Source organism: Gallinula chloropus (genome assembly GCF_964237585.1).
Source record: "Gallinula chloropus genome assembly, chromosome: 10".
Classification (NCBI taxonomy): domain Eukaryota; kingdom Metazoa; phylum Chordata; class Aves; order Gruiformes; family Rallidae; genus Gallinula; species Gallinula chloropus.
In genome coordinates this window covers 8,640,695-8,666,692 of record NC_140095.1, presented here as the reverse complement: position 1 = coordinate 8,666,692, position 25,998 = coordinate 8,640,695, and the positions used below count along the sequence as shown (strand labels likewise).

General features: G+C 51.7%; 1 protein-coding gene across 1 annotated transcript in view; it reads left to right on the top strand.

The window, feature by feature from the left end:
• SIL1 (SIL1 nucleotide exchange factor) overlaps positions 1-25,998 on the top strand; it is a 97,477-nt gene that overhangs the window by 41,102 nt on the left and 30,377 nt on the right. Inside the window, exons 5-8 of the mRNA XM_084268557.1 lie at positions 14,332-14,452; positions 15,663-15,759; positions 18,202-18,393; positions 23,056-23,177. Of these exons, the coding sequence (XP_084124683.1) occupies positions 14,332-14,452; positions 15,663-15,759; positions 18,202-18,393; positions 23,056-23,177 (532 nt within the window). The remainder of the gene's footprint in view (positions 1-14,331; positions 14,453-15,662; positions 15,760-18,201; positions 18,394-23,055; positions 23,178-25,998) is intronic.

Genomic DNA, 25,998 nt, shown 5'->3' with positions numbered 1-25,998 from the left:
GCAGGATTTGCAGCTGGGGAGAAAAACTGTTATTAAGTGTAAGGCTGCACCTTGGATACAGTGAGCATGGGGAGGCAGTAAACAGCCTTCCCTGGTGTCAGTCAGAGTGGCACTCTGCAGGATTTATTACGACGTAGCTGCAGTGATGCCTGCAGCTTCTTCTGGTTGAATCAGTGAATTCTCTTCATTATCTCCAGCACTTGTTTTGACCTACTGTGTTGTAAAAAGAAGGAAATTCTGCAGGCATTGGGGGCACCCTGGTTTCTTTCTGCAGCACCTGGGTTTGTTGGTGTCAATCCAGCTCTCAGGTTTGCTACTGACACCCTGCTCAGTGCTCCTCGGGGTGGGTGGACCCAAAATATGAGGTGTTACTTGCTGAGGACACTGAGAAACCTCCTGCCTCAATCATCATGGCCTCTGCAGGCAGTGTGTGGCAAGGGGAAGAGCAGAGCCGTAATCTGGAGGGACGCGGCTGCTGTCTTGGAGCGAGTTCCCATCCCTTGCCATCCCCCTCTAGCATGTGGTACCTGTACAGGCATGGGGCAGGGTGAGGATGGCTTTAGGTGGAGAAAGGTTCATAAGACCTTGTCCTTAATGACCAAGAAGTGGTTGCTAAAGCTGCAGGCTGGAAGAATAGCTCACAGTCACATCTCTGTGGGTGTTGCCACTTGTTCACTGTCAGGACCTCGCTGCCTCCTTGGTACCGAGAACGCCACCCGGGTTTCCAAGAGTTCCTCAGGCTTCCAGTGACTCTGTGTCCATTTGTCCCATCTCTTGCCTTGCACAAATCACAGTGACAGCATGTTTGTGTACCTTTACCCCAGTCCTCAGCCTTCACCTCTCTGGGATGGCAGGAAAGGAGTTCAAGCTGAACCTTCCAGTAATTTATTATATTCCTTGTGCTTAAGGACAAAATTTAAGTTGCCAAAAGCAGATGTTTTCTTGCTCCTTTTTTAGCTCTCAAAGTACTTTCTGTGTGCTTGATTGATGGACGTCCCTGTTACATTAATAGTTGGGCTTTGCAGAAAGCTGTTATTACCAGGAAAATCTGGTGTGGGTTTCAGTTTTTCTTCTTGCATTGAAAATCCATTATTAATGTCTTTTGGAGGCAAAAAAGGGCCCCAATTCAGGCATTTTGCTTTGCTTTCTCAGGCTCCTTCACAACCGTCCTCTGCGAGGTGCTTTGAGAATCAATATTACAGGTGTTCTTTGTATTTTACTGTGTGGTTGAGGTTTTCTCTGTCTCACTATTGATTTCTTTTTGTGATGTGGGACATTTGGGTGCACGCAGATCACTGGGTGATGGGTTACTTGGTGTACGTCTTCCCAGTCATCACTGAGCTGGCATTTTGCACGTTGCCTCTTGCAGGATGCTGCTCCTGAGCTGGGAAGGTCCCAGGAGAGCTTTGCTGGTTCATAGCCCATGAGCAGGATCTTGAGACACCAAACTCGTGACTGTTTGTTTAATTGTGGTCTCAGATTTAATTTTACCTTGGACAAGGAGGTACATTTGTGAGGTCTTCTCCTCTGCCTTGTCTTCTCAGAACTGTTCTGCGGCAGCTTCTTGGGTAGCTTTGTGTTCTGCATTGTAGGAATGTAACAGGTTGTCCTGGTTTTCTTTGGAGGGGTCATGATGTGTCTGCAGCTCTTCACATCAGTGCTGGCTTGAGCTCTGGCATTGATATGCCAGCAGATTAGGTGCAAAGTCCAAGTCTTGGAATAGCCTGGAAACACAGGCCACATCTGTGAGGGTGAGGTTGGGTGTGCAGACACGGGCTCTTGGAGCCTGCCAGCGGTGATGGAGCACCGGCACAGCTGTTTGCGAGGGGGTGAAGGGTGACCACCACAGCCACTCCAAAACACATCTGTTACCCCAGGGGGTGCAGCAGAGGAATAGGATGCTGAAGAGGACAAGGCACTCAGTGTGCACACAATAGGTCCTAAAAGCACAAAGGAGAAAGAGCAGCAATGGAAGCTTCCTGTGTGAGGAGGGTTTGCATGTGCCTTGAGCTCTTGTGCTGCAGCATGCTGAGCTGCCCCCATCCAAGGCTCCACGGGCGGCTGGGGACGTGCTTGCTGCTTGACCTGCCTGTGGGCAGACTGCTTCCAAGCCCTACATGCGCTGGCAGGCTCCCTGTCTGCTGAGTGCTTTGGTCACACCGATGTGTTGGTGGTCTGGGTGAACCATAGGTTGCTGCCAGCAGAATTGGGTGACTGCTTGTCAGGTTTGTCTTCAGTGAGGTTCAGCTCCTAGACCCATAAAACATGCTGCACTTCGTGGAGGTCAGGTTTAGCTTCAGCTGTTACAGTTTATCCATCCCTGCTGGGTACCAGAGCAAAAGGAGATGGCAGAAGCGCTGGTGCTGTGTCTCAGGAGGAGCAGCATGTAGGACAGGTGGGGTGCCCAAGCTTGCCAAGGACATGGGGAGCCAGAGATCTCCCTGGGTCCGGCGGTGGTGCTGCTTGCTGGAGCCGGCGGTTGGGAAGGAGCCGGCGTGTGTAACTATGGGCAGGCTTCGACCTTGCCGCTGGAACTTACTTAGTGATTCTGTTGATGTTCTGGAAACGAAAATATAATTCAGGCCACCTTCTCCTCCAAGCTGACCCTGAGAATCGGGGAGGAGAACAACTGCGGAATAATTAGGGCCTTTTTTTTCTCTCTCTTTGCCAGAGTTACTGCTCAGCACTGCGCTGCGCCGTGAGGTGTCATTAGTTTCCTTGAACTTATTGGTCCAAGTGTACTTTGCATTAATATAATCACGTAAATTGCAGGCTCATTAATCATGGTGTGCTGCAGCCCATCACTGTCTCGCCTCATCCTCAGAGTGCTTTGGCTGGTGGGAACCCCTGTAACCCTGGTGGGTGGGGGTGATCGCTGTTGGCTGTAGCACCCCCTCCTTGCACCCCGTGCTCCTTTTAGCTCATGCTTCGTTAGCTGCGTGTCCTGTGTGATCCGGGAGCGTTCGCTGGCTCTGCCATGGCTGTGGGGAGCAGCCACGCCACTGCGGAGGAGGGCAGCGGGGGCAAGGTGGGTTTGTCCTGAGGGAGCTTTGCCCAACCACATCTCTGCTGCTGCCTTTGGCTCAGGGTCTGCAGAGCTCCCGCTGCTGCAGTGAAGCCCCAGAGTGTTGGCTCTTGCACAGAGGAGCGCTGCAGGGCCATCGGATGATGCTGTGGCTCTGTCTGCGTGGCGGAGCTCTCAGCCTTCCTGGCAATGTAAATTCTCCTGGCTGCATGCTAAACTGATAGTGAGCTATTGATTTATCTGTGAGAGGATTTCCTTCCCAAGGGATGTTTCTGGCCGTTGGAATGATTTAGTTCCTCTGTGAGCACAGAATCTGTAGCAGAGCGGAGCCACCCCCCTGCCCACAAGTCTGCAGCCCAGGGTCACGCTCCCGCAGGCTTCCTCTGCACACCGAGTCCCGTCCCACAGCCAAGGTCATGCTGCTGCTACTTCTGGGTGACAGCAAATAAAATGGTGCTTCCAGCGTCTCAGGGAGGAACCTGCAAGTCTCAGACTTGCTTTTATTCCACCCGCCAGCGTTACTGTCTCAGACTGGCTGTGACCCCAAGGCTGGCACGTGGGGAGTGTGAAGTTGTGCCGGTGGTATTGCACCCGGGCTCTTGGGCATGTTTTAATTCCTTTAAGTGGGTTATGATGGGAGCAGGATTGTGCAAGTGTTTTTTTCTCAAATCCATGGGGTATGGCTTCTCTTTCCCTCACTCTCTGCTGACTCACTTGTGGAGCATCTCTCAAAGTTGGGCCAGGCAAGTTCCATTTTGACATCCTGCTGAAAGCCCTGAGGAGTCAGAGCCAATTCTCTGTCTTCACCATCAGTTTTCTCCCCTTGGCCCTGAAATCGCACTCGACTGGTTGTGGCTTAACTGCCAAGCACCACCAGTAGAAGGACCCAACCCTCCAGCCAGATCTTCAGCTGAGTATCCATGGAAGGGCAGTGATGGGCTCTGTGTCCCTTGGTGCCCATCTCCATGTGAAGCACCTCCCTGAGGGTTCCCAGGTGTCGTTAACCCCTCAGCAGATTTGGGCCCGGTCTTGGCTGATAAAATGCAAGGCTGCTCGCACGGGCGGTGTCAGGAAGCAGCTTTCCCTGGTTACCTCCAGGGAGAACATCCATTTGTTCTCTGGTGAAACCAGCGTGGCACAAGGGCTTTCCTGGTGATCTGTTGCAAGATAAAACAAGTCCTTCACATCCATCTTACATAGCGCGGTGCTGACAAGTTCTCCTGACAGAAATGAGGCTAATGTCCCTTACGACTGCATTAGCTATGGAAACGAGGCTTTAAATTGAAGCTCAGGAAAGCTCCATCCCAACGCTCTCTCCGAGGCACCTTTGTGTTCCAGCTTTTACCGTTCCCATTCGTTCTCACTATGGCTTGGCAGGGTTGCTGGCAGGCAGGTTTCTCTGAGATGCTCTGCTACTCTCACAGCCAGGAGCTTCGGATCAGGCACCTTCCAGCTTTGCACAGGGGAAGTGTTGTCCAGCTATCTGTGGGCCTGGCTCTCCTGGTTCTGGTGGATGCTCCAGGCTTGGCAAATGTTGGTGCTGGGATGTCACTGTGGCTGCTGGTGGGGAAGTGTGCGAGGAGCCAGCTGACACACGTCGAGTGGAGATGCACCCTGAGTCAATAGCCACACATCTTGCCAGCAGGACAGCGTGACCAGAGACATTCCTGCTAATAGCTGGGGCTGGGAGACAGGAGTTCAGTTTTGTTCTGTTGTGTGTGTCTTGTCTTTTCGGTTTCAGCCTTGATGGAGAGACCATGAAGACCTGGTTGTGAAGACCCCTTCTTGAGCTTCCCAGCCTTCTCCTTGAAAATAGTTTCCTTGTTTTGCCCCTTTTTTTCTCCTGTTGCATTGTTTTAGGCTTCATCTCCTCATTTCCAGCCATGAATTATGGTTCTTATGCTGGTCTTGGTCCTGATGGATTATCCCTCCCTAGAGAGCAGTTGTGTCCTTCCCATGCCTCCACATTGCTGTGTTTTTTGGGGGGGTGTTTTTCTCTGCCCTTATGTTCATGTCTAGTGGCCATCACAACAATCACTGGAGAGAGGAAGAGAGGCCCTTCAAGGGTGACAGATGTAGAAGGCACCTGTGCTTGATGATGCTCTGGAGGTGCTAATCTGTCATAGTAGAGAAGTCAACAGCGCCTGGCTCAAAAAAGGTATTAAATGCCTAAAATTCAGCAGGACAAATATCATCTCCAGTTCCTTTTGTCAGGTTCTAATTTCTCCTGGTCGTCCCTCTCTGCCTGTGTTCTTCATTGATCTTCTCAGAGCGTAGATAAGCCTTCAGCATCCCAGATGGGCCTTCTAGAGTAACAAATACACCTTGGGCATGACAATTATTTAATAGGTTGCAGTGACATTATGAACTATCGTAGGGTCGGGGATAAATAACTTAGTGAGCCAGAGATGGATTAAAACTGGCTTTTGGAACTAATGTTTCTCTTGGATGTCGACTTGGTGACGCGGTGAGACAGAGGCCACTGCGGCGTCCGTGCGGCCCGGCACGCTGGTTGGTAGCTGCAGTCATCAGAGTGTGGCTGGATGCCTTCTGCTCCTGCCCAGATCTTTGTGGGATGAAACTCTCTAAACTGCTCCAGTTGGCAGAATTGAGCCCAGTATCAGAAGAGAGAATAAAGATGTGCACGTGTCACACTGCTGTAACCAGCGGGGTGTGGTGACGTGTAAGGAATGACGGGCTGGGGGCTGGAGAAGTGAGAACACGGGGGGCTGCCAGTTTCACACATGGGTGACCCTTCCTCCTCCTTCCTTGCTGTTGGGTTCTTTTCTCTTGGTGTTTTTCTGCTGTTGCAGCCTAAGTAAGACAGGAGCCTTTGCAGAGAGGGAGATGGAAGGGCAGGAGCACTTGTTGCAAGGAGTGCTTTGCCATATGAAGCTTCCCTGTATTGGCAGCAGCGGAAGAGATATCAACAGATGCTACAGCAGCACCTCGCGACAGAGAGGTACCATATGTCCCCTCCTGAGCCTTCCCCTAGGAATCTTCCTCCCCAGGCACCTCGCTAGCATCCGCCTTCGCTTCCATTGCTGACTGTCTCGGAGCATCCCGGGAAGCAGCAGACGCCTCGCAGGAGGTACGTGCTCTGCCCCTGCGCCTGACAGACGGCTCTCTGGTCCTTGGTGGCTGTCTTACCACAAGAGGGTTGAGGTTTGATGGGGTTTTCTGCAGGCAGCTCTCTCAGCAGGGTGTGTGCCCTGGTGCCAGGCTGAGCTATGCAGAAAACAGTCATTTGGGCTGCTTGCAATGGGAGGTGTGAGCTGCATGGGCCTGGTCTGACAGCATCAGCAAGGGCCTTCAGCCAGTCACCGCCGGGATCGCCTGCCTCTCCCTCCCCTTCTGCTCTGCTGGAGGCAAAGCCAGCACCGGGCAGCTGATGGATTTGGCATGAGCCTGGTCCTTGCGGGGTGCCGCCAGTTTGAGTCACTGGGCTGGCGGCCCCGGCGCTTGCTGATCGACTGGGAGAGTGTAAATACTGGTGTTGTGGGAGAGCACTGGGTTGGTTGGAATTGATGGTTCTCAGTGGTTGTTTTCTCACCGAGTCTCCAAATTTAACTGATGCTGTTGTTGCCTAACCAGGTATTACTCACTGGAAAGCCCCTTCTTCCTTGTGGCGCTCTGTTCTCCTCTACCTGCGGAGCAAATCACAGAAGGAGGGATTTGCTTCTGGAGTCGTTTTAAAAACGTTCTTGTTACATGTGCTGAGGGACACAAATTACAGGGAAGAACTCTTGGCATCACGACCAAAGAGCGGCTCAAAGCCCCTTTTCTGGTAAACGCCTGATGGGTGGCATTAAGGACACGGTTTATATGTGTTAAAAGTCTTGGAATATGAGAGAGAAACTTCTCCCAAGGTTTCCTGCATCTCCCTGTAATCCTGGTTGTGGGGAGCCCCTAGCACCCTGTGTCCACACAATGATCTCTGCAGCATTGCCTGCAGGAAACCAGTAGCCCAGCAAGCACCAGTAAGTAGCTTCTCTCTTGTTAAGTGAGAAACTGGGATGGCAAGGGCCCTTTTGCTGCCCCCGGTTCGAGTAGGGTTCAGGTCCCACAGAAAGCGGTGCTGCTGTTTTGGGACATGGAAACAGAGGTGCTGTGTGCTGGGATGTATCCGCATGGTGATTTTGGGGGTTTCCCAGGAAAGGCTTTGCTGCCGGTAGCAGCACTGGGTATTGAGCTGAGACTGGATTTGCTCTTGGCAAGCTGGAAAGCATTTTGGGTGGCTTCTGTCCCTGCTTTGCTGTGTAGACCCAAGTCAGTGTTGGGGAAGGTGGTGTGTTTGCACATCGCTGTTGTGACAGGGTATTTATTACCTTTGCTTGGAGTATGATGTAAAGGATTTGTCACCTAAACCAGCCAACTAAAGTGTCTTATGTGAAGCTTCCCTGACTTTGTTGAGGGGTTCTTAACTCTTCATGCAGGCCCTGCACACTTCATCGAGGGGCAACAGTGAGACGAAATAACAGTGATACCTCCAGGACTTCTCATTTGCAGGCAGGAAGAGTGTGCTGCCTTCAGCCCTGGGGTGGGTGGCATCCTGGGAGAGGTGGCACAGTGGGGCTGGCAGTGGTGGATCACATCCAGGCTTCATCGAGCATCCTATCTCCTATGGATGCTGCAATCATGTGCTTAAGAAACAGTTGATGCACATGCCAAACATGCAGGGATTATAAAGGTTTTCTTTGTAATTAATTACAGTAGGTGATTAGAGCCCCTGCCATGGCTGGTGGTGGGGACCTGAGACCTCTGGGAGTGCTGGGCAGGGACTAGGACGGGTGGTCCAAGGCAGCTGTGGTTTCCTGGCAGAAGTCAGAGATGAAACACAACTAATGAAGTAAGAAGCACACATGAAGTGGTGTTATAAAGGGTTTCAGCCAGTGTGGTCGGAGTCTCTGCTCGAAATGTGGCAGCAGGTGTCTGAGCTGCCTCACCGCCTGCGCTGCGGGCGAGGGGCAGTGGGACGTGCTGGAGGATGCTGGGCCGGCTCCTGTGGGGACCTTCCAGGCCTGATGCTGCTAAACCTCTCCGCCAGCTATCTGCAAGGGGTGATATATAGCATATTAATGACTTTTTCCGGTGGCACTTAATTGGGAGGAGCGGTGAGTGCCAGGAGGAGAACTGGCAGAAGGCCGTAGACGAGTGAAAGAGGGGCAGGAAGCAGCAAAATGAGATTCAGGCTCTGGGCTTCCGCTTCCCATCAGTAATCCCTCTCTTCTTGACCTGTCTCTTCTACACATCTTCTCTTCCTTTTGTATGTAAAAATGTTCTGTTTTGAAATAACAAGCAACCCGAGGAGTGGTATGACTCACCCTTACAGGGGGAAAAAAGAAGCAGCAAAAAGCAGCCGGGCTTTGCTGCTTCCTCGCTCGCCAGCGTGAACTGGGGAGCCTGGTGTCAGGGCACAGCCCTTCCCTGGTTTCTGGGCATGAGAAACAGGCAGCATCTTCCTGCAGCCGAGCGCTGTGCTCGTGTGAGACCGGCAGTGCCGGCAGCCTGGGCAAGTGCCGGGGCGGTTGGGTCCCCCAATGCACGTGCAACGCCCCAGCATCTCCCATTTACCCACACAGGGCACTGGTGGTTCCTGGTACCAGGGACCTCTGCTGCTTCCTGGGATTTGTCTTCTCATGGGGTTTATTTTTTGGGGTTTTAACCATTGTTTTATTAAAGGAATGGGTATGATGCCATCAGATCCCTTCCTGCAGATGCCCTGTCAGTTCTGCGCAGTTATTTTGAACGCTGCAGCACTGCTGGTTTGTTTTGCTGGGAACATTCACAGATTGATTTGCAGATTCTTTTGTTGCCTGCATTAGAAAGAAAGTCCCTTTCCCTTTCCCTCACCCCCCTGTGTGAGAGAAACAAAGAGAAGGAAAGGTAGATGCTGTCTGAGCTGGCACAGATGCTGAGGTGAGTTCTGAGGCCGCAGGGCTGGTTGCTGGCTCCTGCCTGGGGTTTGTGCTCACACCATTAATAGCTTTTAAATTTTTTTTTTTCAATGTCAGATGAGGACACTCGCTTGGGAATGAACCAGGAGATCTGCCTCAGCAAGCTGGATCACCTTTTGTTCTGCTCACAGAAGCTTTTCTGGGGAAGCTTTCTCTGCCATGGGGGCCAGCGTGGTGCCCAGAGATGTTTTGGGAGACTCATGTCCCTCCTGGGCTTCTCTGGCTGGGCAGGGTGATGGGTGGCAGCTTGGCGGTCTGAGGGGCGGGTAGGCAGTGGGGAAGCAGCTGCCAGCAGCAGACCGAGTTACTGTGTCAGATCTATGTGTGATGCAAAACTTCCCTGGTTATTTTTAGCACCTGCCCATTGCTGTGCAGGGAGTTGGGGCTCAGCCTTGGCCCTGTGCAGGGACACAGACCTGCTGATGGCCACAGAACGGTGTCCTGGAAGGGTGCCGAGCAGGATGAGACCTTTCTCCTTTAGGGAGGACACACAGTTGGCCATTTGCTCAGGCCAGAAAAGGAGAGACAGGGTTACGTGGGTATTACTACACAGTGATACTCAGCACAGCAGCTTTTGGGGATCCTGTATGTAATGTGCCCAAGTCTTGGCATGGTGGAAGCCTGTTGTGTTTTCCATGTATTTGTTTATTTATCGCCTTGTTTTCCACCTCTGTGAAGCTTGATATAGGTACAGAGCTCCCGAAACGTACACATAACGGAGTAACAGATAACTGTGATGTGGTTACAAGGCAATAATTTAAGTCGACAGGTTTAGCTGATAACATAAAACACAAGAAAGAAATGGGATCAGTTTATAAATGTCAGCAGAACCCCTGCGAGTGAGTTGCTGCCTCAAAGCTGACTCTGGTGCTGTTGCTCCATCTAATAGATTATAGGAGGAAATAAACAGATGTCTGAAAAAAATCTGGCTGACCAAGATTAAAAGAATAAGGCTATAAATTAAACTCTTCCTCGGCGTCAGGTTAAGCAACTTTCAGGACAGGCTGGAGACATCCCAGTAAGATGACTGTTACCACACTGGGAAGACCTCCAACAGACCACGTGTTTCCAGGCTGCGGGGGCATGGCTGTGTGGTGGCACCCAGGTACGGCACCCAGGCACGGCACCCAGGGATGGCACCCTGGCATGGCACCCTGGCATGGCACCCAGCCACGGTGAGGGTTTGTCTGGAGAGCGGTCTGAGTCAGGACAAGGCCGTGCTCTGGCTCGCACAGGAGAGCAGAGCCCGTGCCGACGTTGCTGCGGCCGCAGCGAGTGACAGTAGATAAAGGGATTAAATGGAGAGCGGGAATAGCGTTGGCATAGCTGTGTGCTGCAGGCTGGCAAAGAAACGCTGCCACTTTGACATTTATTCCTGCTAATACCTTGTCATATGTGTGGTGACAAGGGTGTGTTGTCCCCTGGAGCTGTTGGACACTGTTCAGCTGCCAGGTGAAGGGTTCTGGGATTGAGGGGTTGCTGGGTGGCACAACCCCGTTGGGGATGCCAAGCAACCTGCTTAAACCCTGTGGCTTTCTTTGAGCTCCATCAGTCCAAGTTGTTGTAGTAACTTAAATCACTGCAATTAAAAACAATTCCACGCAGGGATACTTGTTAAATGGCAAAGAACAAAAACTGGTTGTGGGGGAGGGAGTTTGCTGGCTCCCTCCTCCAAGGGCTGTAGCCTTTCGTGCATGTTCTGAAGAGTTTTCATGGCTATTCCTATTCCCTGGGTAGAAGATAGACATGGAGCTGTTAGAGAGCATCCAGAGGAGGCCATGAAGATGATCAAGGGGCTGGAGCACCTCTCCTGTGAAGACAGGCTGAGAGAGTTGGGCTGGTTCAGCCTGGAGAAGAGAAGGCTCCCGGGAGACCTAATTGCAGCCTACTAATACTTAAAGAGTCCTACAGGAAAGTGGAGAGGGGCTGTTCCCCAGGGAGTGCAGGGACAGGACAAGGGGCGATGGCTTCAAGCTGAGAGAGGGCAGGGTTAGGTGAGATGTTAGGGAGAAGTTCTTTACTCTGAGGGTGGGGAGGCCCTGGCACAGGGTGCCCAGAGAAGCTGTGGGAGCTCTTGGATCCCTGGAGGTGTTCAAGGCTGGTTTGGATGGGGCTTTGGGCAGCCTGGGCTAGTGAGAGGTGTCCCTGCCCATGGTTGGAACTAGATGAGGTCCCTTCCAACCCAAAGCGTTCTGTGATTGTATTCTATGATTCTATGATTCAGAGGTGGGAAGTGAATTAGAATGGCAATTCTTCTTCAACTTTCCAAGGAGGGAAGAAGCAGGGCGAGGTGAGATCTGGTGGCTGTAGGACTTCATCTCTGGGAGAGAAATTCAGAGAGCATTCAGCTCCATTCAGCAACATGGACAGGCCCTGGGTGCCCCTTTGTTTCTCTGAGGTGTCAAGGAGAAGAAAGGTCAGAAAATTGTGTAAATAGAAAGTTGGGGTTTTATGGTTTTTAATTGAGTTTCATTTCCCAACTGCAATTTAATACAAGCAACGAGCAAAAACTTAATTCCTCTAAGACAAAAAGACTGTGAAGGGTGTGTGATTCCCTGTCTCCAGCACACGAAGCTGTGGAGTTGCCGACACGTGTATCGCTCCGGTGCGTGCGCCCGGTTGTGAATAATATCAAATTACAGAAATCAAAGAGAATTGGCTGTTTTCAAGGGAAGTGCCTGGAAGCCACATATTGAAGCGTGATGAAAATTCAGGATTTCCAGCCTGCTCCTTCAAATCAGTGATTTTAACCACCCTCAAAAACACTTTATAAATAATCCTTCAGAATACCCTGAACGAAACAACGCTGAGGACCTCATCCTGCCTCGAACATCTGGATGATTTGAAGTGACTACACCAATTTTTTAGCTGAAAACAAAGATGTCTTTCTGGGGTTAGTTAATAAAACAGTAGGTTTGTCCTGCTGTGGCATGAACCTGCACCACCGTGCACCGCGGTGAGAAGAAATCCCCATAGCAATGAAAGCTGCTCAAAATACATCAGGACTGAGGTTTCTGCTCTGGGGTTTGGATGGGCTCGCTCAAATCTTGTTTAGGAAAGTGCCAAGAAGCAGGAGCAGCAAAGGTTTGTGTCTTCTCTGGCGGCAGGAGCCTTAATTTGGTTGTGCTGGGTTTGCGAGCTCGTGCGCGCCGGGGTTTGTGTTTCATTTACCGCTCGCTGAAAATAGAAAGCTGTGAGGACCCGTCACACGGGGTCGGTGCTCTGGTAACAGGGACGTTCATCATCTGACAGGCAAGGAGATGCTTCAGGGAGGGCTGTGGTTGTAACTGGGCAGTCCCAGAGCTTGTGCTTGGGGAGGGAATTGCTGCCTTGGGGAGGGCAGGGCTGAACTGTGGTGGTGCCTTTCTGCAAGGGGCCCCTTTTCTAAGTGGGGAGATCACAGAATCCCAGAATGGTAGGGGCTGGAAGGGGACTCCAGAGCCCATCAGGTCCAACCCGCTGCCAAAGCAGGGTCTCTAGGGCAGGTCGCACAGGTCGGCATCCAGATGGGTCTGGAATGTCTCCAGAGAAGGAGACTCCACACCCCCTGGGCAGCCTGTCCCAGGGCTCTGGCACCCTCACTGGGAAGAAGTTCTTCCCCATATTGGTGCAGAACTTCCTGTGCTCCAACTTGAGGCCATCGCCCCTTGTCCTGTCCCCACAGACCATTGAGAAGAGGCTGCCCATGTCCCCCTGTGTCCCACACTTGAGATATTGATAACCATTGATCAGATCCCCTCTCAGGCTTCTTTTCTCCAGGCTGAACAGCCCCAGCCTATTCAGCCTCTCCTCACAGGGGAGATGCTCCAGGCCCTTAATGACCTTCGTAGCCTTTTGCTGGACTCTCTCCAGGATATCTCTGTCTTTTTTATACCAGGGAGCCCAGAACTGGACACAACGCTCCAGGTGGGGCCTGACCAGGGCAGAGCAGGGGGAATGAGAGATGCTCCTCTGGAGAGACCTAGAGATTGAAGCTCCTGCACATCACAAGGCAAGGAGCAGGAGGAGGTTTGGGCCCCTCGGTGGAGGGTGTGCTAAGTGCAGAGGAGGTGGATCTCACCTGGGTTTGCATAGTTTAAGCTGGGAAGATAATCACGTGTGACCCAACATGTATCCAACCAAATCAGCTTCCCATGGGCGGCGTATAGTAGAGAGGAAGAAGAGCTGTTTTAATAGAAAACCCCCCTAAATGGATTTTCCTGGGGTTTCTATGTGGATTTATACTGCTGGATGGCTTTAGGCTCTGAAATGTTTTGTCTGAATTGTGACAAATGTCCCAGTCTTATGTAGGAAGCACCAGGTCCTTTGATCAGCAAAACGTCTCTTTGGTCTTGAAGAGGGAGGGATCAATCTGGTGGTTCCCTAGACTAGAGCATTTTGTCTTTGAGTACATGTATTTATTGTAGGAAATAATTATCCTTGTCTTCTCTTCCTTTTGGTAGAAGATGCTACCTGTCTCCTGCACGCTGTGTTATTTTATCCCAGGAGTCTTGTTAGGTAAAAGGAAAGGATAAAGGAAAGGCTGACTAGAGAAACCTCATCAGTGGAGAGGAATATGAGCGGTGGTGTGTCTGTCTGTCCTTCTGTGCACAGCCAAGGTCTCTGCTCACTCAGCTGCAGCCTCGCTCTCCTCAGCAGACACATTTCTTGTGTTAAAAGAAGAGGGAGCAACATCAAGGAGCAGCAGCCAAATGTTGCCACCTCCACTGCTGCACGATGGGTGGCCATCCTGATGTGTTCGTGGTGAATTGGGGCCAAGAACAAACACCCTGAACTTCCCTTCTTTTTGGTGTTTAAAGCCCAAGTGTAATGTGTTCTCTGTTTTTTTTTGTTGGCAGATAGCACTGATCATATATTCCTTTTAATAGAATATTTCCAAACCAGCACAGGCTCGCTGTGGTGTGTTTGATACTCCCTGTGCCTGGCTGTACTCTGCGGTGTGCTTTGATACTGCTTTGGCAGCTGCATTTTATGCCGTCTGCCCCAATCGCCGACCCGGTCCCCAACACAGCCCCCCTTCTCCAGCAGCCTCCAGACCTGCTCCTGATGGGGAATTTCAGTGGAGAGGGAGTTGGTGCACTGCTGGGCTGGGGTCCCTGCTCCCCTGTGGCACAGGGGAGCAATGCATTTGGTGGGTCAGGGTGGCATCTCTGTGAGGTTAAGGCAACACTTGATCACAGGGGCATTGCTGGGGGAAGGAGTGGGTGGTGGCAGAGAGCCTGCTCCCATTGACCCTGCAGGACGCGGCTTTCCTGCCTTTCGGGTAGGCGCACGCGCCTTCAGCTCGTCCGTCTTGCGCGAAGCTGGAGTAACGCCCGCGGTGTAAAACCATCTGACCTTTGTTTGTAGGTCAGGCTGTCCCCGCGGGGTCCCACGTGCGGTTGAATCTGCAGACAGGAGAGAGAGAAGCCAGGCGCCCGGATAACGAAGATGGAAGAAGCGACACGAGAGAGGAGAGAGGAAGGAAAAGGTAAAGTGAGGCAAAGCCTCGGGGTGGGTGGGCTGCACGGCCTTGGTTAGTGGCCACGTTCCCCAGTGCAGCCAAGTGCCGTCTCTGCCCCAGGCTTGGTGGCTGGTTGAAGAGCTCATCAGTGCTGAAACGGAGCCTGGTGCTTTGGGGTGCCTTTGGGGTGGCAGCAGGGCTACCCTGAGTGCATGTTCAGAGACACAGGTGTGGCTTCTCATGCTGTGACACTGAAACTAGCTTTGCAGCCTGGCTTCTTGGAATGACACTTAGTCCTTGGCAGCAATCAGTCTGAAACTCCTTCCAGAGCTTAAAGCATGAGGGCAGTTCTGAGGGGCTTTGGTTGTGCTGGCCTGAGCTGGAGCACGTTGGTTTTAGCTGGGTGGGTCAGTGGGCTTGCTGCATTTGTTTTCATGTCAGTTATTGATGATGTTCTCCTGCCACTTTCCCTCTACCCAAGTTTTTAAATGTCTTTTGAAAGTTTCACTGGTGCTTTTCCCCTCGGGGCCCCACCAACAAAGGTCTAGTTATTATGGGCAACTTCTCTTTTCTGAAGTGTGTGGGATTTACCACTGCTTCCTTCGCTCCTCCCAGTTCCAAGCCGTGGAGATGCTCCTCAGCTTCATGATGCCTCAGTGGATGGCTTTACTTTCTCTGTGCAGGAGCGTTTGCGGCCCTGAAAAACACCCCTGGACCAGTGAGATCACCATGAAGAGCAACACAGCTCAACTGGCTTTGCCATTTCTGTGTCATTGCTGCTTGGAGTTGTCATAGCTTTGCGCACACGCATCACCAGTGCTTCAGCTGGAGATCTCCGTGGTAAAGCTCACAAGGCCTTAGCAGGGCTTTAGTGGCACAGGGATGCTATTTTTTTGTTGCCCCTCTGGAAGCTTTCCTGCTTTTCTGTGTCACTACACAAAATTCAGAGGCATAAATTAATCAGCGAGTTTTACCGGGTCGGGACTTGAGGTTTTGAGCTGATGTGCAGTTTTTGGGGTCCCTTTTGATTGCCAGGGCAAGGGGCCTGCAAAGCCCACCCCAACCACAGTGCTTGGGCTGATCTCCTTGTGAGCATGGAGTCTGTTTCTGTGTTTGAGGGAGATGGACAGAAATCCAGTGCTCTCAGTTCCTTCCCCCCTGACGTTAGCTGTGAGAACAGCACAGGTACAAGTGTTTGCCCCTAACACGTTTCGGTTTGTTTTCTTCCCTCCCCAAGGCTGGGCAAGGTGGATGTTGACTCGAATTCATTCACATCCCAGGAGCTCAAAAAGGCGTTGGCTAAAATGAAGGAAAGTGAGAAGGCAGAAAGGAAGGTGAGTTCCTGGTTTGGGACGCAACACACAGCACAGGGGTGTGAGCACGCTGCCTTACCTACCTAACCAGCATCTCAGGAACATGCTGGTTAAAGGAATTGCTTGGGAAAGTACTGTGCAGATGAATCTTCTGGTGAATACAGACCTAAAATACCTTTGCTGGCCCATCAGCAAGCCAGTTTGCTGGGAAACTCTCACCCTTCTGGTACTAACCCTGGGTTTTCTGTAAAAAAAATGCAAAGTGTGGTACCCATGTAACTGCCCTCATGACCTCTCCAGACAGTGAATTCCCTAGTGCCATTCTTGGTGCTGAAGTGAAGCTACGGGGTCTTTGCCGAGCCCAAAGCAGGCACAGTTAGTAAGCTCTCCACTGTGCTGCTGCTCCCCTTTTTTTTGTGATGCCAAACTGATTAGAGCTGAATTAATCATGCAGAAAAGTCACTTGCAGACACTTGTGCTGTCCCAAAAGCAGGGTCGTTGCCCCCTCTGGGCAGTACAGCAGCAAACACAGAGCAGAGATGTTGGATTTACTCTGTGTCTGCGCAGAGGTGGGTGCTGGGTGGTAATTCCACAAAGCCAGCCTGCTACACCCAGAATTTACAACCTACTGATCTTGTATGGGATTAGAAAAACCTGCCTGAATTTACACTAATTGGGTGGTCATTACTGCATCATCTGGTTGGATGGGGCTTTGGGCAACCTGGGCTAGCAGAGGTGTCCCTTCCCATGGCTGGAACTAGATGAGATCCCTTCCAACCCAAAGCATTCTGTGATTCTGTGATTTCCTTGGGCTTTGCCTCCTCCCGCTGCCCTGATTTTGTCTCAGTTGAAGGAAAACTAAAGTTGGACTCAAGGCTCTCAAGCCTTGGAGTCACAGCAAGTCTGTTTTCCCCTTGTCTGGCATCAGGGCATTATTTCAGTTTCTATAAGATTATTTATGTGGCAGCCAGCATTACGGATAGCAGGGCTCCTCGAAATGAGTGTCATTTAAATGCAAAAATTAGTGATCCTCTATTATGTGAAAATAAGCCATATTTTAAAAACCCCTGTTAGAATAGCTATTGTCCCAGCCACTGGGCTAAAAACAGCTACATCTAATGGACCTAAAGTACTCCATTTAAAATCACTCCTGCGGGGAGCAAATTCATCCTTGAAGTAACTGTGTCAAAGTAAATTGAGTTACGCCGAGCGCGTTCCCATCCCCGCTCTTGCCAGAGCCACTCTGTGTGGCGGGGTGGGGATGGCGTTCCGTGTTACCGCGTGGTATCTGGAGTAATTAGGCCAGCAGTCATTAGCACTGATTGTGTGGCTCCTGTTAGATTGACAGCACTTTCACTGCCATCGCTGCTTTTCTTTCCCTCTCTGACGGCTCCAGCCCTCGGCTGCTGGGAGCAGGGAGACGGGGCAGTGCTGGGGTGGGAGCGCTGCACATGCAGAGCCTCCAGCTGGGGGTCACTCCTGTATAGAAACATGGCTTGGTGTGTGTTTGTGGCACAGTTCCTTTTAGAAGGGACTTTCTTGCTTTCTCCTGCTGTTGGGGCAGCCTGTCTTCAGTCTGGCCTCTCTGCTTCCTGCGGCCCCGCCTGTCCCAGTGCCACCAGTGCTGCTGCTGCTGGAGAATTGGTTCCCACCAGCTCTGGGGCTCACTTAGATCTCTGGTGGAGCCTTTTCCTTCTCACCACATGCTTTGCCACAGCTCTCTGGTCCATCACCACCCTTGGGGTGCTCTTTGTATGAGGGAAACAAGCTGCACTGCAGGACAAACTGTCTCCTGGCCAAGCCCCATGGCATGGCGCTTCGGCTGCCCCCCTTGACAGCTGGTGTCCCCCTTGACAGCTGGTGTCCCCCTTGCTTTGTGACAGCTTCTGGCCCCAACAGCGAGTGCATACATTTCCCTGAAGAGTAAAGCCATCCTGAAACGCGTTAGGCTCCTTGGATGATGAAAGCATCTCCATATGTGTCCGAGGATGTCTCTCTGATGTTGCTGCACAGTGTCACTGGGTGGTTCAGGCTGGATGGCACCTCTGGAGGTCTCCAGGCCCAGTCCCAACTCCCAGCAGGATCAGTGGTGAGATCAGGGAGGTTGCCCAGGGCTTTTTGCAGTCAGGTCTGAGGACATCCATGTGCTTGCAGGCAAACAGAGCGGAGCAGTGCTGCTGGCCTCTGGGCTCCGTGTTGTTTTGGAAGGTGTGTAGGGCATAGAAATGGTGTGCCCTAGGTGCAGGCTTGGGAAGTGCTTGCTGGTACCCAGGGTGGGTATCTTATGGAAAATGGCATTCCTGGCCTTCTCAGAAGGACCCTTCAATGCTGTCCCCACCAGTCAATCCCTCTGTACAACCAACCAGATTCCCCTTGTAAACTTGGGCTGGGCTTTCTTCTACGTCTCTCTTGGCTCTCTTTATCACCTGTCTTCATATCTGATTTCCTCGTCCTGCTTTCCAGGCCCACGAGGAAGAGGTGAGGAAGAAGTTCCGTCCCATTGAGCAGCTGAAGGAGGAGTTTGAAAAGCTGAACGTTAAGATGGAAACTGATTATGAAATTATGGTTAAATTAATCAGCAAATTCAACAGCTCTGCCTCCACGCTGGACGAGAAAGTAGCGGCGCTTTATGATCTGGAATATTACGTTCACCAGGTAACAGGAAGGCAGGAGTAATTGCTGTGTAAAATCCCAGGGACACGGTGTCATAAACCTGCTGTTATTTTTCTTATCGGTATCAGGTAATACAAATTGCTTAATTAGCATAATCCTGGGACAATGACAGACAGCAGGATACAGCAGGCTTATTGTATATCCAGGTTTGAATGCAGCGTCGCTCATGCTGGTAGCGAGCGGTTTCCTGGGGGGTTGTTGCCTGGTTTGCTGTCTGCTCCCAGGCCTCTTCCTGCCCTCTCTTGTTCTTCTCTGGGGAAATAAACACCATGGGACAGGGTTTTGGATGCCCTCGGAGGGCAAATGGAGTGGCGATGGCTAAAGAAAGAATTGTCTTCTCACTCCTTCCACCTCAGTGGTGGCAGGGAGGTGCCCTCACAGTGGCTTGCAGAGGATGTCTTAGTACAGGGAAGGAGGACAGCCCCCTGAAACCCAGCACTTTGTCTCAGTGTGAGTCAGAAGGCACAGCAGAGCCTCTATCACAGCAGGGCCGGTGGTGCTGATGACTGAAGGCTCGGGCTAGTGGTGGGTGGCTGAGCATCGGTGGAGCCTCACACATTGGCTCGATGTGAGGCTGGATATATCTCCTGAAAACACGCTCCCTCCAGTATGTGCTCGTGCCTTTCTCCCTTCCCTCTGATCTCTCTCGCTCTGCTCTCAGCTCACACGCCCTTACCTCCCGTGGGATGTGGGCTCTGGGCACGCTGCTCTCCTCCCTGGTGCTTGGTGCCTCCCCACACTGCAGCAGCTTGGGTGGGCGTCTGGGCATGGTGGCTGTGCTCTGCCCCATGGGAAAGGACGAGGCTTCTCCCTCCCCAGAGACTGGGAGAGTCTGGAGTGGACTGGGAGACTTTCTAGTGCCAGTCTGGGTGACTTTATCATTGCAGAGAGTGAATGGGACAGCTCTTGGGAGGTGCCAGTGTGAGACCTTTCACCGGAATGGCACTTTGTAGAGCCAGAAGTGGCACTCTATGGGGAAGGTAGCTGCAGGAATGTGCTGCTGAGAGAGGGAGTCCAGGCACCAGCTAATAGAACTGTTATTTCCAGGGCTCTTTGTCTTGAATTTCCACATTAAATCTCTGTCACACACATGCAGAGGCTTCCTTGCTGTTTGTTCTCGATGCTTTTGTTTCACTGATGGCATCTGTCTGACTCAGAGAATAAGTGTGAACAATGGGCACCCAAAGAGCTTCATATTTATACTCAGGGCTAATTCTGTCTGGTTAAGGGTGCCAGAGCATCAGGCCAGCATGCTAAAAAGCAACCCCCAGACACCCTGGGATGCTTTGCATGTCAGCATAACAGTCTGTAGTATTCCAGCATAAAATCCTGCCTGCTTCCAGCACGGGATGGGGAAAACCGTGTCAGAAGGTCTCTGTGGGGACCAGAGCGTCAACGGGAACCACATCCAGCATCAAAGGGGTCAGGAAAGGGGAAATGGCAGGGAGGCTGGCAGGGAGCACAGAGCACTCCTTTGTGCATCCATCACAACGTTGCTCTGTGCCCGCGCTGTCGGGGCAGATGGCTGGGCAGCACCTTCTCATCAGGCAGGAAGCTGATAAGAAATATGACTTGTCTCTAAGCCAGCGTGGCTTTTCCTCCTCTTTCTTCTTCCAGCCAGTTGAATGCGTCCAGAGTATTATCTCTGCTTGGTACTGACTTTAGCAGCACTGGCTTAATGTAATTACTGAACAGCAGCCAAATACGCTTGTGCCGCATAACCCTGGAAGGGCTGAACGTGTCAGGAGCCCCTGCAGCGAGCCGCAGCCGTGCCGCTGGAGGACGGGCATCCTCGGAGGTGTGGGTGGTACCCAGGGCAGGATGCACCCACGTGTGGGACTGGGGACAGCTCTACTGCCTCCATCTGAATGGTAACGTGCCATGGCTTGTGATAACTGTTTGGCTCCCAGCTGCCTTGCTGCTGCCCCTGTGGAGTGGGAAATGCTGTGCCTTGTGGGGTCTGCAGGCAGAGGATGCGCTCTGCTCCGCGGCGTGGCCATGAGCATCCCGGAGCGCTGGGATGTGAAACAGCCTCTGAGCCCGCTGCGAGGGAGCGGGGGGAAGCTGTGGCCGGTGCCGAGCCGGGGAGAGATGCTCTTCTCCCCTGCGCCTGGGGAGCCAGCCCAAGGGCTCTGCGTTTGCTCAGCTCTTGGTTGCCAGCTCTGGTTTGCTTCTCATCGGTCAGGATTCAACTTGGCACGTTTGGGAGCCCATCCTGGAGAAAGAGCAGGAAGGTTTGGCTTGCTGGGCTATCTGTAACGCATAAAAGCCAAATGCAAATGTGAAGGGGCCAGAGCATAACTCATTTATAAACAGAATTCACGGTGCTTGCACAGCAGCGTGCGGAGCCAAGACCTGTTCTCATGCGTTGTAGGCTCTTTCTCTCAATTATTTACTCTCCTTATCTTTCTCTCTCCTCTCCTCTGACATGCTACACCATTTCTCACTGCTAATTTCCTCTCCCTTGCATAGGGCTGACATGCTGCTTTTCCTTCCTCTCGTTTTCTAACATCTTCTCCCTCGCCTTCCCTCCCCGTTTTCTTTCTCCTCCAATTCAAAGCCGCTCCCTGAATAACTGCTGTCATATTTGCTCTTCTCCCATCCCTCTCCTCACCCACCTTGCCTGTGTACTTTACTCAAGAGCTCTTTTGATCTTTGGCTTGCTTCCGTGCTGATGTCGGTGGACTGATGTGAGGCACGAGCTGCTGCCTCAGAGCATCCTCTGCTCCCCAGAGACGTTAATACCTGCAAGTTGTTGAGTTTGGAGGTTTGGTTGGTCTGAAAATGGTGAGGGAAGATGCTCTCAGAATAGACTCCAATTAAAAAAAAAAACAAATTAACTTTAAAATAAGCTTTACAGCACTATTTATCTGCCATGGTTGAGGTGTCTGGCTGGGGCTGGCCAGAAGGACTCTGGTGCTGATGAGGTTACGGTGATGGTTGGTTTTACCATGCAGGGTACAAACTTCTGCCTGTCTGTGCATCTCCTCTTGGGCAGAAACGTTTAATTCCAGCCTTAAAACACCCTGGGAGTTTTTACAGAGGCTGAGCCACAAAAGGACCCACCGGTAGCTGAAACTGGGTTGCTGCGACGATCTCTTTGTAGAGAAACATGAGCCTGCAGAAAAGCAAGAGGTCTGGCAGGTTGGGTTTGTAGGGAGAGTTAAAAGGAAAAGGTTCTGAAAGGATCCAAAAGCCACAGCAGGTCCTGAATCTACCCCACAGACCTGTGGAGATGGGCATTCTGTGGCTGGCATCGCAGAGGGACAGCAAGTGCTGGGTAATGTCCCACTGGGGAGAGGGGGTGAGCTGCAGCTCCCCAGGTGCTGCTTCGGCGGGGGTGTGTTTGTGGGACGCAGAGCTGAGGAGCTGTTTCGTGCTCTCATGTACCCAAAACACCTGACCAGATTTGGTGAAGGGACAGGGTTCAGAGAAATAAAACACTAAGCACGAAGTTGCTGTCCACTCAAAGGACGTCCTGGCACGGTGCCTTGGGTGTTGGCCCTGTCCCACCCAGGGACAGGCTGGAGCTGAGGAGGTCGGTTTGCCTGGCTGATAGCTTTGTATTTATGTTCTTCCCATCTGCCACCATAAACTCTTGTCCTCCTGTCTTTCAGGGAGGGGAAGAGTTGGAGAACCTAAACCCCATTTTTTGTGCACACACAGCTCCGAGCGCTCGTCACATTCCTTTTAAACAGCTACAAATGAATAAATAAACGAATAGAAAGAATCCTTGAAAACCAAAAAACATCGATTTGACTTTGGACTGAATTTTGCACTTGAAGCACTTGAGCTGTTTCTGTGAATTCTGTTTGTGAGCCACCCGGAGCCCTTTTCTAATCTCCGCTCCGAGAACAGATGCCCGCTGTGATTTGTGCCTGGTTAGCCCCGGGTCTGGTTCAAGTCAAACACTGATGAATCCCCGCTAACATTTAAACTTCTCCCTGCTGGCAGTTAGTCCAATATCGTCTGGTTTAGAGAAATCATTGCTCAGGCTGCTCCAAGGGAAAGCTCCTGGCTGACCCTTCCAAGCAGGACTTGCTTTTTCTTTTCACATCTGTGTGGAGTGGCTGATGGTTCTTGTGAAGAACCCCCAGAACCACCCCTGCTCCTTGCTGTGAGCAGAGGCGATGCTGCCTGTGTACTGTTGCTGCTGACAGGCTCTTAAGCATCCCTAACTCCTGGTGCTACAATAACATCATCAATTAATTAGTTGCCTTTGCCAAACATGCAATTCCCAGGTTTCCCAGTAATAACTGGCTCACCTGGGAGAGCAGAGAACTGGGTTTTTTGACATCAGTGGGTTTAGTGAATTTCTGACATCACCTGAATTATGGACACACATGGCAAGAACAGTTTTGGGAGCTAATCAAAGTGTTTGAGTTTTCAGTGATGCTTCCTGCATGTGGCAATAGCCACCTGTCAGCAGACCATGGTTCTGTGACTGTGACACCCTCTGCTCGCGGGTGGTATTGGATGAAATTCGGGCCATGGTCCTTCCCTCTTCATTGTTAATTGCTTTTAAAATACTGGTCAGACTGGGAGGGAAGGGATGCTGTGCTTTCTGAAGCAAGGTGTTCTCCAAGAGCTGTTGAGTGGAATTTGGCTGGGGGTTTGTACTGATGTGGACCTCCTCTCTCCCAGGTGGACAATGCTAAGGACTTCCTCTCCATGGGTGGACTCCAGCTGGTGATCGGCGGGCTGAACAGCACCGAGGCCGTGCTGAGGGAGCACGCTGCCTTCGTCCTGGGAGCCGCACTGTCCAGGTGAGCTCTTCCTGCCCAGCTTGAGAGGCTGAAAACCTTGGGATGGGCTCCCAAGGAGCTGAAAGCTTCTCTCATCCTGCGACACACCAAATTGTCTTCTCCCCTGCCCCTTTCCTTGCAGCACCACTGACCCTGGTTGTCTTCTCTAGGTGTCCTCACCCTGCTCGTTAGACATAGCCAGAAGTAATTTGGTGCAGAAGCTCTATTTGTTTCTTGATTTCCCTGGGCTCCTCGATTTTGCAAAGTCCAAGAGGAGTAATTCTGCCTCCCTTCCTCTCCCCTTGGCAGCCCTTGCCAGAGTGGGATCTGGAGGGCGCTGTGGTTATGAGCACCCCAGGGAGCCCCTTTCTCCCTCCAGTTCCTCCTGGTAGGATGGTGAGATGCTGAATTGAGACACAGAGCAACTTCTGAGGTCTTTGGGGGGGGAGTCAGCCCCACAGACATGTGCCTCTGGCACTGCCGATGGGATGGGATGGGGGGTTAGGAACAGGGTTGGTGGGCTGACTCAAGCAGAGACTGGTCTGAAGGGTGTGCATGGTTCACTGTAAAGCAGCTGCTGCCCGAAGGAGCCCAGTCAGCCATGTGCTAGTACATAATGCGTCGTGCTGCAGGGTGCTACCCTGTGGGTTTAGGGGTGCCCTGTTTGTTCTGGGGCTTTGTGGTGGGCAGGTTGCACATCCACATGTGCAGAGGCTTTGGAAATGCATCGGATAGACCCAGACTTCAAGGTCAGGCGTGCAGGTTGAGAGTCAGGACCGTTACATTTGCATATTGCTGTGTAGTCCCTGTCCATTATAAATGAGTTATCACTTGGTCCACAGACCTGCAGTTCTTTCGCAGTCGTGTCTGTGATGCAGTTGGTCCTCAGCATGTGTGAAGTGCCATGCCCTCAGGGACAGCAGCAGGTACCCAGGCTTACACTGGAAAGGACTCAGTTTATAGCCTGGAAAAGAGCCTGACGATAAGATGCACGCTAACACATCAGAAACACAGACCTGCTCTTCATAGTCTGGCTGCTCTTAATGTTTGAAACACATGGCAATGATTTCCTTGGGTTCTGTAATAGCACGTAGACTCTTAATTATATATTTGATAAAGAGACAGTTGTGCAGAGGCTCTGGAAACATGTGCAGGTACCTTATGATGGGGCTGTTAAGTTGCTCCTGGCCTGCTTTGGCTGATGTGACACGATGAAGACTCAAGAAATTCATCGTCTCATGGTACGAGCACGTAGCAGTGGCCACGATACGTACTGTTGTACAGTATTCCTCACCTAAACACAGATGCCTTCCTTGGGGCAGAGCACTCTCTTTTCTAACACAGCCAGGCTGAAATGTGCCTTTGGATGCTTTTAGACCTTTTTTCTTTAAGGGACATTCTGACAGACGGCTGTTTTGAGTGTCTTGGATGATGTATTGTCTGAGAGCTCGGGTCCAGAACGTGAGGAATATTATGCTTGGGCTTTGGGTTTGCATTTCTCCCCTTGCTGTGCTCGATAGACACCTACACACCAAATCATCTGCTTTGTGCTGCTTCGTTTGTTTGGCCATTTGTTTTCTCCTGCTCCGTTTAAATTGCTGGGGGCATTTCAAGTACCCATGCCAAGCATTTTCTGATGTCTTACCTATTTCTGGGGTGTGTGTGTGGTTATTTCCTTCCCTCATGATTGTTCCTAGGGGCCTCAGGTGGTAAATGTGGGGACACAGTCCCATCTGTCCTTGTGTGCCCACGGCTGGTGTCAGGTCCTGCACAAGATGCTGAGCAGTGCTGGGGCGGGAGGCGATGGTCCCTGCTCAACGGACAGGCTTGTGGCTGCCTCCCAGGTCTCTTCTGCCAGGTTGGCTCAGGCCAGGGGTTTAAAGCCAGGCAGGATTCCCAGAGGAGAATCAGGGCGCAATCAGAGCAAACCCCAGCCCAGCTGGGGGGGTCATCAACTCCTGGCATGGCTGAACCTGGAAGAGGGAGCTTGGCACTCTCTGCAGGCATGTTGTGCTCTGCAGGAGAAAGCCACTGGATGCAGAGCAGTCTCAGACGTGCTTGGGTCACATCCAGAACTTTCCAGCCCTTAATACTACCCAGATCTTCCCCAGGTCTGCGTTGCCTTTACCTCTGACCAGGCATTGAAGCAGGTGAGGGATGGAGCAATCAGCTGCATCACCCAGGTCTTGCCTGCTCCTGGTCTGACTGGGACCTGGCTCAACGCTGAGCTGGGCTTGGAAACCAATTTGGGATAAGTGAGTTTTCAAGTGGGTCAGCCCCTTTGGCCAGCTGAAGGATCTGCAAAGGTGGGAGGAGGAGAGGGGAGGGAAGGCCCAGCCATGGTGGTTCAAGATTTCTCCCTCCTGATACCTGCTCTATGTATCAGGTTAAACTGGGTGTGAAAAGCAGCCACAGCACGGGGCAGGATGGTCCTCAAGGCAAAGGGTGCTGGGTGCTGCCGGGATGGATACTGTCCTCCCAGCATCCACCTGGCTCCGTTTGTGAGCCTCTGCCATGTGAGAGGGTGACCTGATAGGGAAACAAATCAAGGTTTCATCTCTTGTCTCTCTGAGATGTCCTTCATTTGAGGCATTTGGGTTTTAATCGCCGAGCCTGTGACCAATTCAAACATCGTTCCATCTGGTGGAGTTCTCGGAGCGGTGCCCTTACCGCGACTCTGCAACCTCATCACGGCCTTCCTGGTTTGAAACCTTTAACAGAATGTTTTCCATTCAGCAGTTTGCAAAAAGTAAACTTCATTTGAACAATCCTCAAGTGCTCTGATTGCAAATAAAAGTTAAATGCACTAACAAAAATAATTGCTAGGCATGTGGGACTGTAC